This window comes from Sturnira hondurensis, unplaced genomic scaffold (genome assembly GCF_014824575.4).
Source record: "Sturnira hondurensis isolate 20B ecotype Veracruz unplaced genomic scaffold, ASM1482457v3 Scaffold0005252, whole genome shotgun sequence".
Taxonomy (NCBI): domain Eukaryota; kingdom Metazoa; phylum Chordata; class Mammalia; order Chiroptera; family Phyllostomidae; genus Sturnira; species Sturnira hondurensis.
Genome location: NW_028077883.1, coordinates 1,905,377 through 1,918,883, shown reverse-complemented (window position 1 = coordinate 1,918,883; position 13,507 = coordinate 1,905,377). Strand labels below are relative to the sequence as shown.

Genomic DNA, 13,507 nt, shown 5'->3' with positions numbered 1-13,507 from the left:
TACCTAGATATTTTAAAGGATGCAATTTATGGAAAGAGCAGCGGAAGAGGTGGTATTACTTAGGGTTTTTTTTTTTTTGACAGTGACTTAAGTTAGCAAATGTCCTTTTATGGAAAATGTATTCTGAGTGTATACTTAAAACCAGAAACCTTACACGCCTCCGCCCCTCCCCCCGAGATTTGGACTGAAGGTGGAGCCTCAGGGATTTGTGGGCGGAGCCACGCAGTGCCTGGGAAGGTTCTCTGTTTTTTCCGGTACTAGTCGGCTCCGCTCGGCTCGGTCTCCGCTCAGTCTCGGCTGGCTGTCGGCTCCCTTTCGGCTCTGTCCGGTTGCTCTCTGGGAGAGAGAGAGAGCGGCTGCGAGCCTAGGCGCAGGCGCTCTCTGCGGCTGCTGCACTTAGGGCGCTGCTCTGCCTCGTGTTTTCACTTCCTTCCTTCCCGAGCTGTATCCGGGTCGTTGCTTTCCCTATTGTCTCAGCAATCGGCCTCGGACTGTGCAAATTCTTTTTTTGTTTCCCTGTTGCTTTTGGTGCAGGCTAATAAAGTTTTTCTTTCTTTTCTTTTCTTTTTCTCCCTAACAGTTTTAACGGGGGACATTAACTCTCCAGGCCTGTCGGGTTGGCCACGCTGCCTGGAGCAGAGGGCGCCGGTGCCCTGGGAGCGCCGTGGGAAGGGGGCGCGAGAGGCCGGGCCCGCTGCGCGAAGACTGGGGGGCGGGCCGGGGGGTGGGGGCGGGCGGGGACTGCAAGGGTGCACCTGGGATGACCCGGTCCGCTCGGCGGCACCGCCGATTTTAAGTAGCATCTTTCCGATCTGTTTCCGCGGTCTCAGTCCCCGACCTCGGCGCTGCCTGGGCTCTCTCAGCCTCTCTAGTTCTCCTCCAAACGACCACCTCACGGATTCCTTAGTAAGTGTCGGAGGCCTCCGCGGGGAGAAAGAACCGTTTCAGCTCTTCTAGAAGTCAGGGCCGGTGGGACACCAGGGCGGGGGTTGGGGCGCTCCGTGGACTCTTACCCTTCATAGTCCGCGGGAATGATTGCAGCTTCTTTTATTCCTTGGGCTTTGCGTTTTCTTTCTGTTGATTGTCACGGTGTCTAAATGAGGGGTTACGAGCAAGTCACCGAAACATCACAAGGTGTGCAAGAGGGTCAGCTTCGATTTCGGCCAGCCTGGGTTCGCCTTCGCTTCACCTAGTGGCTGGAGCTGCCCACCTTGCGGCCCGGCACTCAGGAGCCCGCGTTCCCACCCCAACCTCCCCCAACACCTTTGGCTGAGAAGTAAATTAGATAAAGATTCTCTGCACGAGGTCTTTTGTACCTTCCTTCAGCACCACAACCCTCCCCTGTGCTTGGTGTGATTTTGAATGACGCTGTATTTTTTCCCCTCTTTAACAGTGGATCGCAGCTCCAAGAGGAGGCAGGTGAAGCCTTTGGCAGCTTCTCTGCTAGAAGCTCTCGATTATGATAGTTCAGATGACAGTGATTTTAAAGTTGGAGATGCCTCAGGTAAATAATTCTCTCTTCCCTTTCTCAGATTTCTGGAGTTGGGTTTATTTTTAGACTTTTTAAAAAGAATTGGTGTTGATTAAAATGCCAATTTAAAGTTTAAAGCACGTAAATATTACTTATTTTGTCCATTTGATTTCCCACTTTTCCCTGAGATTCTATCACTAGGTTCTATCGTTACCTCTGTTTCTGTTGATACTTAGATAATGAGCTGGCAGAGGACTTTTTCCAAAGATGCAAAAACATTTTCTCTATTCTTTACTTGAAAATATAGTTATGCTTATTTCCTGGGTGGAGGGGAAATGGAGAGATATCACTGGGTAGAGTAATATCTTGAGAGTAATGTGAGTCTTGAACTGCTCGTGAGCAGGGTTCTTTTCTTTCCAGATCGCTTGGCACTCTCCAGGGGAGTTTTACTTTTTGTGTATTAGCTCCCTTACCAGAATAAAACTGATCTGAGGAAAAAAGGTGTGCTTCCTAGTAGCTGCTGGACCTTGTGGATTGGGCCTTTCAAAAATCTCTGAGATGTAAAGCATGCATACTTCCTCTATATTTTGTGATTTTTAAAAACCATGGGCTTTTTAAAAAAGATCATATATTCACATCGTACAAAATTGGAAAATATGTAAAAGTATGGTGTACTTCATATCTTCTGTTCACTGTAACTCATATAGAGAGAGATACATCTAAAGTTTTAATTGCAGGAATCTGAGAAATGGACACAAATTATGTTAAATGTTTTATATGAAGAATACCAAGGTGCACTTGAACAATAAAAATTGCTTATAATCCTGCCCCTTTTGAGTGGAAATTTAAATAAAATGAGAAATGAAAGCCCTTCCAATTTTATCCCTTTAACAGTTTAAAAATATTCTTCCATAGAATTTTGTATGTTTAGTCATATCTGTCTCCTTGCTGGTCTGCCTTCCTTTGTCTTTCTCCACCCCCCCCCCCACCCCCACCCCGGGGATGATAGGAAAGGATGAAGTTAGGTTGTGTTTTTATTATTACATTTAAGAGCACCAGCCATCAGAATTCACTTGTGATTTACTGAGAACTTTTGTTTTTATAATCTCATTTAATTTTTAATGTAACTTAGTGAAGGAGATGTTATTTTACATATGACAGAGGAACTGAGTTTAAAGAACTTGCATGAGGTCACTCAGGCCATAATAGGTCTAATCCATATCTTTTGATTCCAAAATTTACAGTCTTTTCTCTACTTAGATCCTAAAAAGAGATAGGATGTAATCTCAAACTGAAACTACTTAAATGTTGTGATGACTAATTGAGGTCACTCCCAGGATCAAAATGTTTATCTTGATTGCTTTTTTTAACCTTTGCTGCTCTTTTTATCTTCCATTTAGTTGATTCACTGACGCTTAGTACTTCCAAAGAAGAGAAAGAATGGGAAGGGCAAGGTGTAAAATCCAAACGTACTTTAGTTCTCTTGGTGAAACTGTGGCAGAGAAGAATGTTCTTTATGTTGTTTTGGTTGATTATGATCCAAATTGTAAAGTGTGACAAAAATAGCTGAGTCTCAGAAATTATGACTTACTTGAATACCTTTCTAAGAAAAACTCCAAAGCTTAACTTTTTTAGGTATTGTATAATTATTTTTGTGGCAATAAATTCTGATTTTGTAATTTTTTTTTTATTGCTTGTTGAGATGGAGTCATTCACAGGTATCACTTTTACAAGAGTTGAACACAGTTTAATGGTACAAACTACTTTCTCAAAATAGTTTATGGTATCAAGCTAAATAGAGATTCTTGACTTTGTTAAATCTCAATCAGAGTTGATGGGAATTATCTATTATTTGTGGTAAGTGGTAGGATGAGTTTTGTTAGTGGATAATTTTATTTAGAAAAATATGAAGGTACTGAAAATCTATAAACTTTCTGTTCCCTCTTGTCATAATACCTAGTTGGCTATACTTGTAATTTACTTTACTGGCCTCTGGGGTTATTAAGTTTGTGACCCCAAGTCAGAATTTATCTGTGTAGTTCTTGATGTTATTGTAAATGAAAGTTCAGTAGAAAATGATTTTCTTTAAAGCAGTTCATAGTCAGTAGAAATTGAAAGTTATTTTCTGCTCTTGGTTAAGGTGCATTGGTGTTTCTTCACGTAGCTGAAATGTCAGCTTATTCTAGGTAACCAGTGTATTCCTGTTTGAATCCTTTCTGTGCCTGAGATAGTGGATTCTTATATGAAATAAGACATTGGACTCATCACTGGTTTTCAAACATGTTAACGTTGTAGAATCCCAAGCCTACTTATGAATAGGAGATTAAATTGAAAGTGGAAATATATTAGGTAACCATGTGTTGATCATAGCTTCTTTCAAATCAATTTCTAGAAATTATAGGATGAACTACTGACTTCCTTAGAACTTAACGTTAAAGTGCTTAGCTTGATTGGCTTCAATTTTTATCTGCATTCTGTGCATCAGTTTCTTCTGATCTTTATTTTGAAATCTGAAATTTTGACACAAAACTTCACATTTCTGTTGGGCTTTAAGANGATTTTCTTTAAAGCAGTTCATAGTCAGTAGAAATTGAAAGTTATTTTCTGCTCTTGGTTAAGGTGCATTGGTGTTTCTTCACGTAGCTGAAATGTCAGCTTATTCTAGGTAACCAGTGTATTCCTGTTTGAATCCTTTCTGTGCCTGAGATAGTGGATTCTTACATGAAATAAGACATTGGACTCATCACTGGTTTTCAAACATGTTCACGTTGTAGAATCCCAAGCCTACTTATGAATAGGAGATTAAATTGAAAGTGGAAATATATTAGGTAACCATGTGTTGATCATAGCTTCATTCAAATCAATTTCTAGAAATTACAGGATGAACTACTGACTTCCTTAGAACTTAACGTTATAAGGTGCTTAGCTTGATTGGCTTCAATTTTTATCTGCATTCTGTGCATCAGTTTCTTCTGATCTTTATCCGGGTCGTTGCTTTCCCTATTGTCTCAGCAATCGGCCTCGGACTGTGCAAATTCTTTTTTTGTTTCCCTGTTGCTTTTGGTGCAGGCTAATAAAGTTTTTCTTTCTTTTCTTTTTTTTTTTCCCTAATAGTTTTAACGGGGGACATTAACTCTCCAGGCCTGTCGGGTTGGCCACGCTGCCTGGAGCAGAGGGCGCCGGTGCCCTCTGAAAATTTGAAATTTTTGAAATTTTGAATTTTTGTGTCAAAATCTGAAATTTTGACACAAAACTTCACATTTCTGTTGGGCTTTAAGAATAAGTATAGAGAATTCTATAGACAAAAGTTATATTTAAGACCCTTGTAGGTAAACATAATTTTATTCATGTATTCCTCAGATGGTAAAATCGAAAAGGATGAATATTGCTCAAAAATTATCTGCCAAAAAATTGGCAAGTTAATAATTATAAACCTTGCCCTGGCCAGGTGGTTCAGTTGGTTGGAGCATTGTCCCCATACGCCAAGGGTGCAGGTTTGATCCCTGGTCAGGGCACATAGAAGAATCAACAAATAAATGCATGAATAAGTGGGACAGCAAATCGATGTTTCTCTCTCTCTCTGTCTCTGTCTGTCTCTCCTTTCCTCTCTTTCTAAAATCAATAAATAAAAATTGAAAATAATTATAAGCCTCTATAATTACACAATTATGAACTGAAAATAGATTATCTTTTATTTCTAATGTGAAGGTAGAACTGAATTTCTCACTTTTGACTAAGAAGAGTCAATAAATTTAAAAATTACTAAGTGCTAAAATGGGATACTAGTATGTTAGGTTTATGGTGATAAACATCAGAAAAACCATGTGTGGCAATGTTAGATGAAACCATAGAAAATTACCAATTTTTTAAGATGTAAAACTGTCAAATATTGGGAATTTCATGGTTTGGACTGGTTAAAGTGGTTTATATTTGAGACTTGGACCTAGGATTAGGGCTAGGATAGATTACATTTAGTAATCTACTATATAAATGGCATCTTTTTGAAGAAAAGTACATGTAGTACTTTTACTAAACAAGACAAAATAGCAGTGCTGTGTCCCCCAACCCTCTGGCCAAAGTAAGATGGTTAACTTTATGTCTTTAGTCAGTTAGGTTAATTAGGTGAAATTGTCAGGAAATAATTTAACTGGAAGATTCAGGCCGAGACTTTGCTTTGGTATTATTTTGTGCTTAATCTGACTTTAAGTGGATTGAGATATGTGTATTCACTGTAGTTTTGCTTAAAGGCACTTGTGGATGTTATGGTGAATTCACAAAGAAATAGTGATAATGGAATAATTAGATGAAATAATGGGTAGATGCTATAAACCATGATTGATCCCTTACAGAGTTCAACATCTTTCAAAGGATTTGAGGCCACTTTAGATTGGATTGATTTTAGGAGATTTCATTGAGGACATGAGAGTTAAAGTAGAAAATGAAATCTTGGTGGGAAAACATTGTTAAAAGTATAGAAACTGGAAAAAGTTGTTTATTAATCTTAGATCATGACTAAACAAAAGAATAGAAGAGATGAGCCTAGGGGAGTAGAATGAGGTCCCATTGAGGCCTTATTTGCTAAACCATGGTTTCTTAATCTCAGCACTACTGACATTTTATGTTGGATAATTCTTTGTTGTGGAGACTTGTCCTGTGTATTGGAGGATGTTCTTCAGTATCCCTGTTTTTTCCTTTCTAAACGCTAGGTAGCGTCTTTCCTAGCGTCTTTCCCCAACCGTTGTCCTTTCGTGGCAACCATTATCTCCAGACACTGCCAAATGTCCACTGTGGCAGAAAATTGTCAAAGTTGGAACCAGAGGGTGAGCTGTATTGACCAATTGGCTTTTAAAATAGAGCTAAGCTATACAGCACAGGTGGCAGAAGGCCCTCGGGCTGAATCCGGCCCTCCACCTTGTTTTATCTGGCCCAACACCCGCCTTGTTTCTACCTTGAGGCAGCACCAGGCTCCCTCTTAACTGTTAAGGCGTAGTTACATGTATACAGTCCTAAAATTACATTCGGCCCTTTGAGGGCCACTGCGAGGCTGATGTGGCCCCTGTTGAAAATGAATTTGACACCCCTGCTATGCAGGGTTTGTCGAAATGGTCACACGATGGTAACTGAATAACCAATAGCATGGTGATCTGTCTATTGTCTATTGTGTCTAGTTATAATAGTAATCACTGTTGGGCTACATCAATGACCAGAATAATTGAATAATCAGATTTGATGAGCCAAGATGATTCTTTATATTGCAAAGCTAACATAAAACTGGTTTAAATAATGCTGTTATATATTTTTTGATTTTGTTTTGTTTTTGGTTTTATTGTTTGGTACTTATCTTGGAGAGAAATTAAGCATTAAATATTGTGAAAGGATTCTTGAAGGCTGGTTTTTAATTCTGTAACTATAACAAACACTCTTTGACTTTCTATAAGTTGAAATAGCTATTGATTGGAGAGATTTTGATATAGTGTGTGAGAGAAAGGTTACCCTTTGAATAGAAAGTAAGGAATTCAATTAAAAAATTTTTTTTCTAGTATAAAAAATTTTCTTACAGACTTAAAATTCACTGGTCCTCATGCCTAAGGTTAGCTATATTTGAAGCATTTAAATTATTTCTCTAGCCTGTTCTTTTTTTTTTCTTTTAAGGGTGTAAGAGTGATAGATTTGGAATATGGCAGAGAGTCTGTGTTTGCATTCTTAGTGATAAGAAATTTTTCTTTGCAGCCTACAAAAATATATATAGCCAAAGACTCTTACTTTCTCACTGCCATTATTACCGAGCTGTGCTTGTAACTAAATATTTTTATCTCCATCCCTCAAGTGTGTATTGTACCAAAAAGGAGTGATGACTGATTAGATGAAGTTATTTTTCAGAGATCAAAGGAAAATAAAATTTGACATATTCCTGATGCCTGTGAGTGGAGTATGTCTAGTATGTTATATTCGGAGAAGGAAGGGTTGGGTAAGCTATGAGGATTAAGATTTGTGGAAGAATCTCACAGTTTTCTAATGATATGTTAACAAATGTAAAGCACTTAAATCTTAAGGTTTGCTTTCTATTCGGGCATGACTATAAAATAAAAACAATGAAATTTCCCTCTACTTTGAAAACTCATTAATTGATTTGTATTGGCAATAACTACCAAAACAAAATTTAAAAATTCTTGATGTTTGGAAGATGTACTGATAGCGCAGTTGGATTGATTCCTCTCAGTTTTGATCAGGTACCCACATTTGTGCTACAGTTAATCTTACTTTTGTATCATTCTGTTTTTACTGGTGAAATAATTAGGAGTACTTCTGAGGTAATTCTGAAAAGGCTTCTCGAAGATGAGTCCGGAAGAAAAGTACCCTTTCTCCATCTCCCAGCTCTCTTAATTATGGCATTGTTTGCAAGGTGTTTCTCTTTTCTTTAGTCGCAGTGCACAGAGATTCTTTTTTGCCTTAGAAGTGTTTAGTTAGTTATACTAGTCAGTTGTACTTATTGTTTAATAGATCCTTACCTAAAAATATCTAGAAATTATTTTTTTTACCGGAGGTAGTTTTTCTTGTTAGGTTTAATTGTGAGTGGTGTTAAAAAGATGAAAAAATTCTTCATGATTTGTAGGGCTATTGGACTGAAGTCACCTTTTTGTGAGTGACAGTGGGCCCACACACTTTCTGAAATCCAAGGAGCTAACCAGTCCAGATATGTTTTCTAAGTTTGGCACAAGGTTATTTGATGATAAAACCTGACTGGTAGTGATAGGAGTTTATTTGTAGTGTTAATTGGTCATACTTATAAATATTTGTACATTTTACTGCAGAAATTTATGCAAGATTGTTTAGGATGGGAGTGTTTTTTCACAACAGTTCTGAATAAGCTATGGATACCTGCATGATAATGTAGAGATTGACAATGATTTTATTTTTTCATTTTTATTTATTTATTTTTAGAGAGAGGAGAAGAGAAGGAGAAAGAGCGGGAGAGAAACATCAGTGTGTGGTTGCCTCTCATGTGTCCCCTGCTGGGAACTGTCCTGCAACTCAGGCATGTGCCCTGACTGGGAATCGAACTGCGATCGTGTGGTTCGCAGGCCCGCGCTCAATCCACTGAGTTACACCAGCCAGGGCGACATTGATTTTATAAGATCAGTTGACATCTGCCAAATCTTAGTCTTTTTTTAAAAAAAATGTGCCTTAACTAGCAGGATATTTTAAAGCCAGCCATTTGTAAAGGATTTGAGCTATTTAAATACCAGGTACTAATTGTAGACAACTTTCTTTTATATTTAATGCCCAATTAATAATACCGGCTAAGGCTGGTTAACAGAAAGTAAAATAGTATGGAATCATAGACTTTTTAAAATCATTTATTATAACCCTTTTCTTGGTTATTGGTACAAAATATTCATCACCTACAGATTTTTCTCTTGGTGTTGACCATGACCTGACTATGACTGGTGTGTTTCCCACTTCCTTCTTTTTTCTCCTCCTCGTTGTCCCTCTCCCTAGAGTTTTAGGTTTTTATTTATTTGATTAGGCATAAAGATGAGTAGGTTACTGAATAGCACTGGGCTGAGAGGGCCTGGGCTGTGCTAGGCAAGAACGGAAGAAACTTGCTAGAAGGCTTATAGTCCTATGTGAACTCTGTAATGTCCTTAGCCTGTTATTTTAGTGACTATTGTGGATGCTCATTTCCCAGATGGCTCAGTTTTTAAAAAAATCATTAATTGTTTTCAATCTAGGGGATATAGCAGTTACTGCCTAGAATTTTAAAATGTTTAGGTGACCCTTTTATTGATATCCTAATAAGTATCCTAACAAACAGGAAGATCGATAACTTCTTTTACAACTTCCATTTTCTGGGCCATTGCTATTGTCTTTTCTCATCTGTGTCTTTGGTGCTTCTAAAATGATTGCTATATTAGGGCTATGATACAACGGGACCAACATAAATATCCATGTTTAATTTTGGTGGGTAAAGCATGAAATGGTAAAGTTTTTTGGGTCAGGATTTTCTTGTTCTGATTGTGAGTCAGTGCTTTTAAGTCCATAAAGTTTGTGAAAGGAAGATACAAGGGAAGAAAAATTTGGTGTGTATTCTATTATAAGTGAATTAAAATCGAAATCAAGTGCCCAATTTAAAAAGAATGACTTTTACTTTAAAAAAAGCCTCTAGGGTACCAGATATATCATGTGTTATGCTAAAACAGTGCTCCTCTTTTTAAAGCATATTTTAATTTAGAGTTACATATATTCATCTTCATTAGTGCTATATTGAACTAAAACCATGACACCAACTTCATTGATTTATTATTTAATCAGGTTAGTAATGTCTACCATCCTTTGACTTAAATTCGTTTATATTGTTTTGCAAGTTACTCACAGATTTTGGTGGTTTCATTTGTGTCAGCGTTGTGTGTGTGTGTGTGTATGTATATACATATGTGTGGTTTTTTTTTCTCATATTTTCAACAGATTCTGAAGGGAGTGGTAATGGAAGTGAAGACCCCTCAAAGGACAGTGGAGAAGGTTCCTGTAGTGATTCTGAAGAAAATGTTTTAGAGGAAGAACTGAATGAAGACATTAAAGTGAAAGAAGAACAACTTAAAAATTCTGCAGAGGAAGAAATACTGTCATCAGAAAAACAGTTAGTTAAAATGGAAAAGAAGGAAGAAGAAGAAAATGGAGAAAGACCTAGAAAGAAAAAGGAAAAAGAAAAGGAAAAAGAGAAGGAGAAAGAAAAAGAAAAAGAGAAAGAGAAGGAGAGAGAGAAGGAGAAAGAAAAAGCAACAGTATCTGATAATGTGGCTGCTTCTGCTGCTGCCCCCTCACCAGCCACGAGTCCTCCTGCTGTTAACACATCTCCCTCTGTCCCCAGTACAACAGCAGCTACAGAGGAACAAGTCAGTGAGCCAAAAAAGTGGAACCTTCGTCGAAATCGACCCCTTTTGGATTTTGTATCCATGGAAGAACTGAATGACATGGATGACTATGATAGTGAAGACGACAATGACTGGCGACCTACCGTAGTAAAGAGAAAGGGAAGATCTGCATCTCAGAAAGAAGGAAGTGATGGGGACAATGAGGATGATGAAGATGAGGGAAGTGGGAGTGATGAGGATGAGAATGATGAAGGCAATGATGAAGATCATAGCAGTCCTGCCAGTGAAGGGGGTTGCAAGAAAAAGAAGAGTAAAGTTCTTAGCAGAAACAGTGCTGATGATGAGGAACTGACCAATGATAGCCTGACATTATCTCAAAGCAAGAGTAATGAGGTAGATCAACCCAATTTTTATGATATCTGTCTGTCTGGGGAAAAGGGAATTCTCTAAACCATTCTACTAATTATATTGAGTGGCTTCCTTGAAATCCTATTTATAGACGTTGTGGGAGTGAATGAGCACCCTAACTGTAGCACTTATTCATTTGACCAACCAGCCTTTATTGAGTACCTACTGTTTGTCACCGTTCTCAAGGAGTTCACAATCATCGTTCTCAAGGAGCTCACAGTCTATATATTTAGAGGAATATTATATTCATAGACTTGGGAAATGGTAGGGGTTTTCTTTCCCCATTCTATTCTCTTACCCCATTTGTTCATAGGACTGCCAAATGGTGCTAACTGGATTATGAGAAAGGTCACTTCTCTTTCAACTTAGTTATAGTCATATCCACATAAAAGGTGAGACTTTTAGAATACTTTAGAGCAGGGCAACAAACAGCTTAACGATGGTCTCAGACTTTTAGAGATTCATTTTCAAGGTTAATTACTTCACCAGTTGTAGCACCATCATCTGAATAGTCACCAAATCTTTGCTTTAGATGCATTGGAGTAAGTGCAACTATATGTTTACATGTATTTCGTAAATAAGTTCTCTCCACAAAGAAATGAAAACAAACATTTCTGTCATAAAGCAAACATTTCTGTCATAAAACTACAGTAATGACTCACTTCTTCCACTTGAAGTTCTACTATTGAAAGTTAGGTTTATCCATTGGGCCCGAGATGCAACATTCAAGACTCTTCAGCCAAACACATCTGTGTCTCTTTGTCTGTGTGTTTATGTATTTGTTCTTCAAAAGAAAGATTGAGTTGTCTTCTCACATGTAGATATATCTGTTACATCACATGTAGAAGTAGAATAATTAAGTCTGTCATTTTGTTAGCATGTTTATAGTCATGAATAATTGTCATTTTGTTAGCATGTTTATAGTCATGAAAATACACTTTTTCACTTTATCAAGCGCTTATTTTTTGTTTCTTTTCCTCATACCATTGCAATAGATTAAAGTGGTAGAAAATTTTTCCTTTTATGCTTTATTTTTTTTTTACATTTCCTATGCTTATAAATTTTATATAGTGGTGATTATCCATCTTAACTAAGTTTTTAAAAATTTGGTGATTTTCTTAAATTATAGCAGTCTATGAGGGGTTGTATGTTAGTAGAGGTGAAACAACAGTTTATATTTTAGATTATAAACATTTTTTTAACTTCTAGTTGTCCCACCTTCATGTGAAGAGTGTTGCTTGCCTCTATTGCTCTCCTAATTCTTATCTGTAGGTTAAGGAAAATGTCATTTGGAATATAATATAGTATTTATAATGATACAGCACAGGCATTCCATATTTTCAATGCCAATTTATGGAAATAGAACTATGGAAGATCCAATTGTGCATATTTGATTTTTAGGCATGTATCCAGTTCATTTTATAGCACTTAGTATTACATCTGTATTTACTGAATAATTTTACCTTTGGCAGCATCACTTCCTTGCTTCATTTTTATTAGTCTGATATTCACAAAGTGGGGTGGCTAATGATAGAGCCAGTGGGGATCAGATTTATGGTAAGGTATGGGGAAAACCTGCATATGTTTAGAAATTTTCCACATAAAATCTGTACATTACCCATTTATTCATAATCTATAATGCATAATGTAATGCTTAAGAGGTTGTAGACTATTTTTATGATGCATTTAAAGGCCACATGTGCTGTTTAGTTTTTCCTATCAGAAGAGACTCTAGTAAATAATGGGGTTTGATATATTTAGATGAACAGTCCCAAAGGAATGAGATTCCTGAGCATTCCTTGGAAAAGTGACTTCTTTCTTCTTAATTAGCTAAATTCATTCCTCTTCTGGAGGAATTATTTTATGTTAATTTTTCTTTTGCTCTCCCCTACGTAGAAAATGGTGAAGAACTTATAGGAAGTTAATTTTCCCTGATTAATATTATACCTGAAAGCTCAATAACTGTTTTCCCTCCAACTGTATTATTGTAATTCTTCAATATTTTTTGTTGTAGTTCTATTTAAATGTTAAATTAGATATTAAATTTTAATAAAAAATTAATCAACTTGACAAATTAGATATTAAATTAATAAATGAATCAATTGAGATTATGATCTTATGTTTTTACATTTCCTATTCATATGATCTTAGCTTTGTAAGAGGACTAAAAGCAATCCTTGTTGCCCTAGGACTAATGGTTGTATCTTCCTGGCTATTTTAGGTAGGTATACATTGCCAAGGGTCCATTAGTCAATCTGTATATATGTGATTATATTTGAAGTATTATATTTCTTTGCTTTTCCTTTAAGTTTTCAAATACTATTTTGTAGTGGAGATAGGAAAAATGTGGCTTTAGCAGTACATAATAGAATTATATTTAGTTTATAAGCAGGTACATTTTTTTTCCCTTGGCTGCTATGTCAGGTACTTTGTAGGGAAAGGATGTTAGATGTCATGAAAATGATGCCCAGGAACTTTCATAATTTTGAAGTTTCTTAGGAGAATTTGATTTTTTATTTTGAGCAGGGGCCTTTTATAACTATTAGCTCTTAATGTCCTTAACATACCCATCTATGCTATAGACCTTAAAAATACTCTAAAGCAAGGGTCCTCAAACATTTTGGTCTCAGGACATCTTTACACTTTTAAAAATTATTAAGGATCCGGCCCTGATAAGGTGGCTCAGTTGGTTAGAGCATCATCCCATGCACCAAAACAGTTGCAGGTTCAATTCCTGTTCAGGGCACATACCTAG

At 37.0% G+C, this 13,507-nt stretch overlaps 1 protein-coding gene across 8 annotated transcripts in view; it reads left to right on the top strand.

The window, feature by feature from the left end:
• The first annotated feature begins 739 nt into the window (after positions 1-739).
• PHF14 (PHD finger protein 14) overlaps positions 740-13,507 on the top strand; it is a 188,180-nt gene continuing 175,412 nt past the window's right edge. For all 8 annotated transcript variants that reach the window (XM_037046387.1, XM_037046385.1, XM_037046389.1 and 5 more), the window contains exons 1-3: positions 740-906; positions 1,394-1,504; positions 9,938-10,737. In XM_037046387.1, coding sequence (XP_036902282.1) covers position 906; positions 1,394-1,504; positions 9,938-10,737 — 912 coding nt within the window. In that variant the 5' untranslated portion in view covers positions 740-905. The remainder of the gene's footprint in view (positions 907-1,393; positions 1,505-9,937; positions 10,738-13,507) is intronic.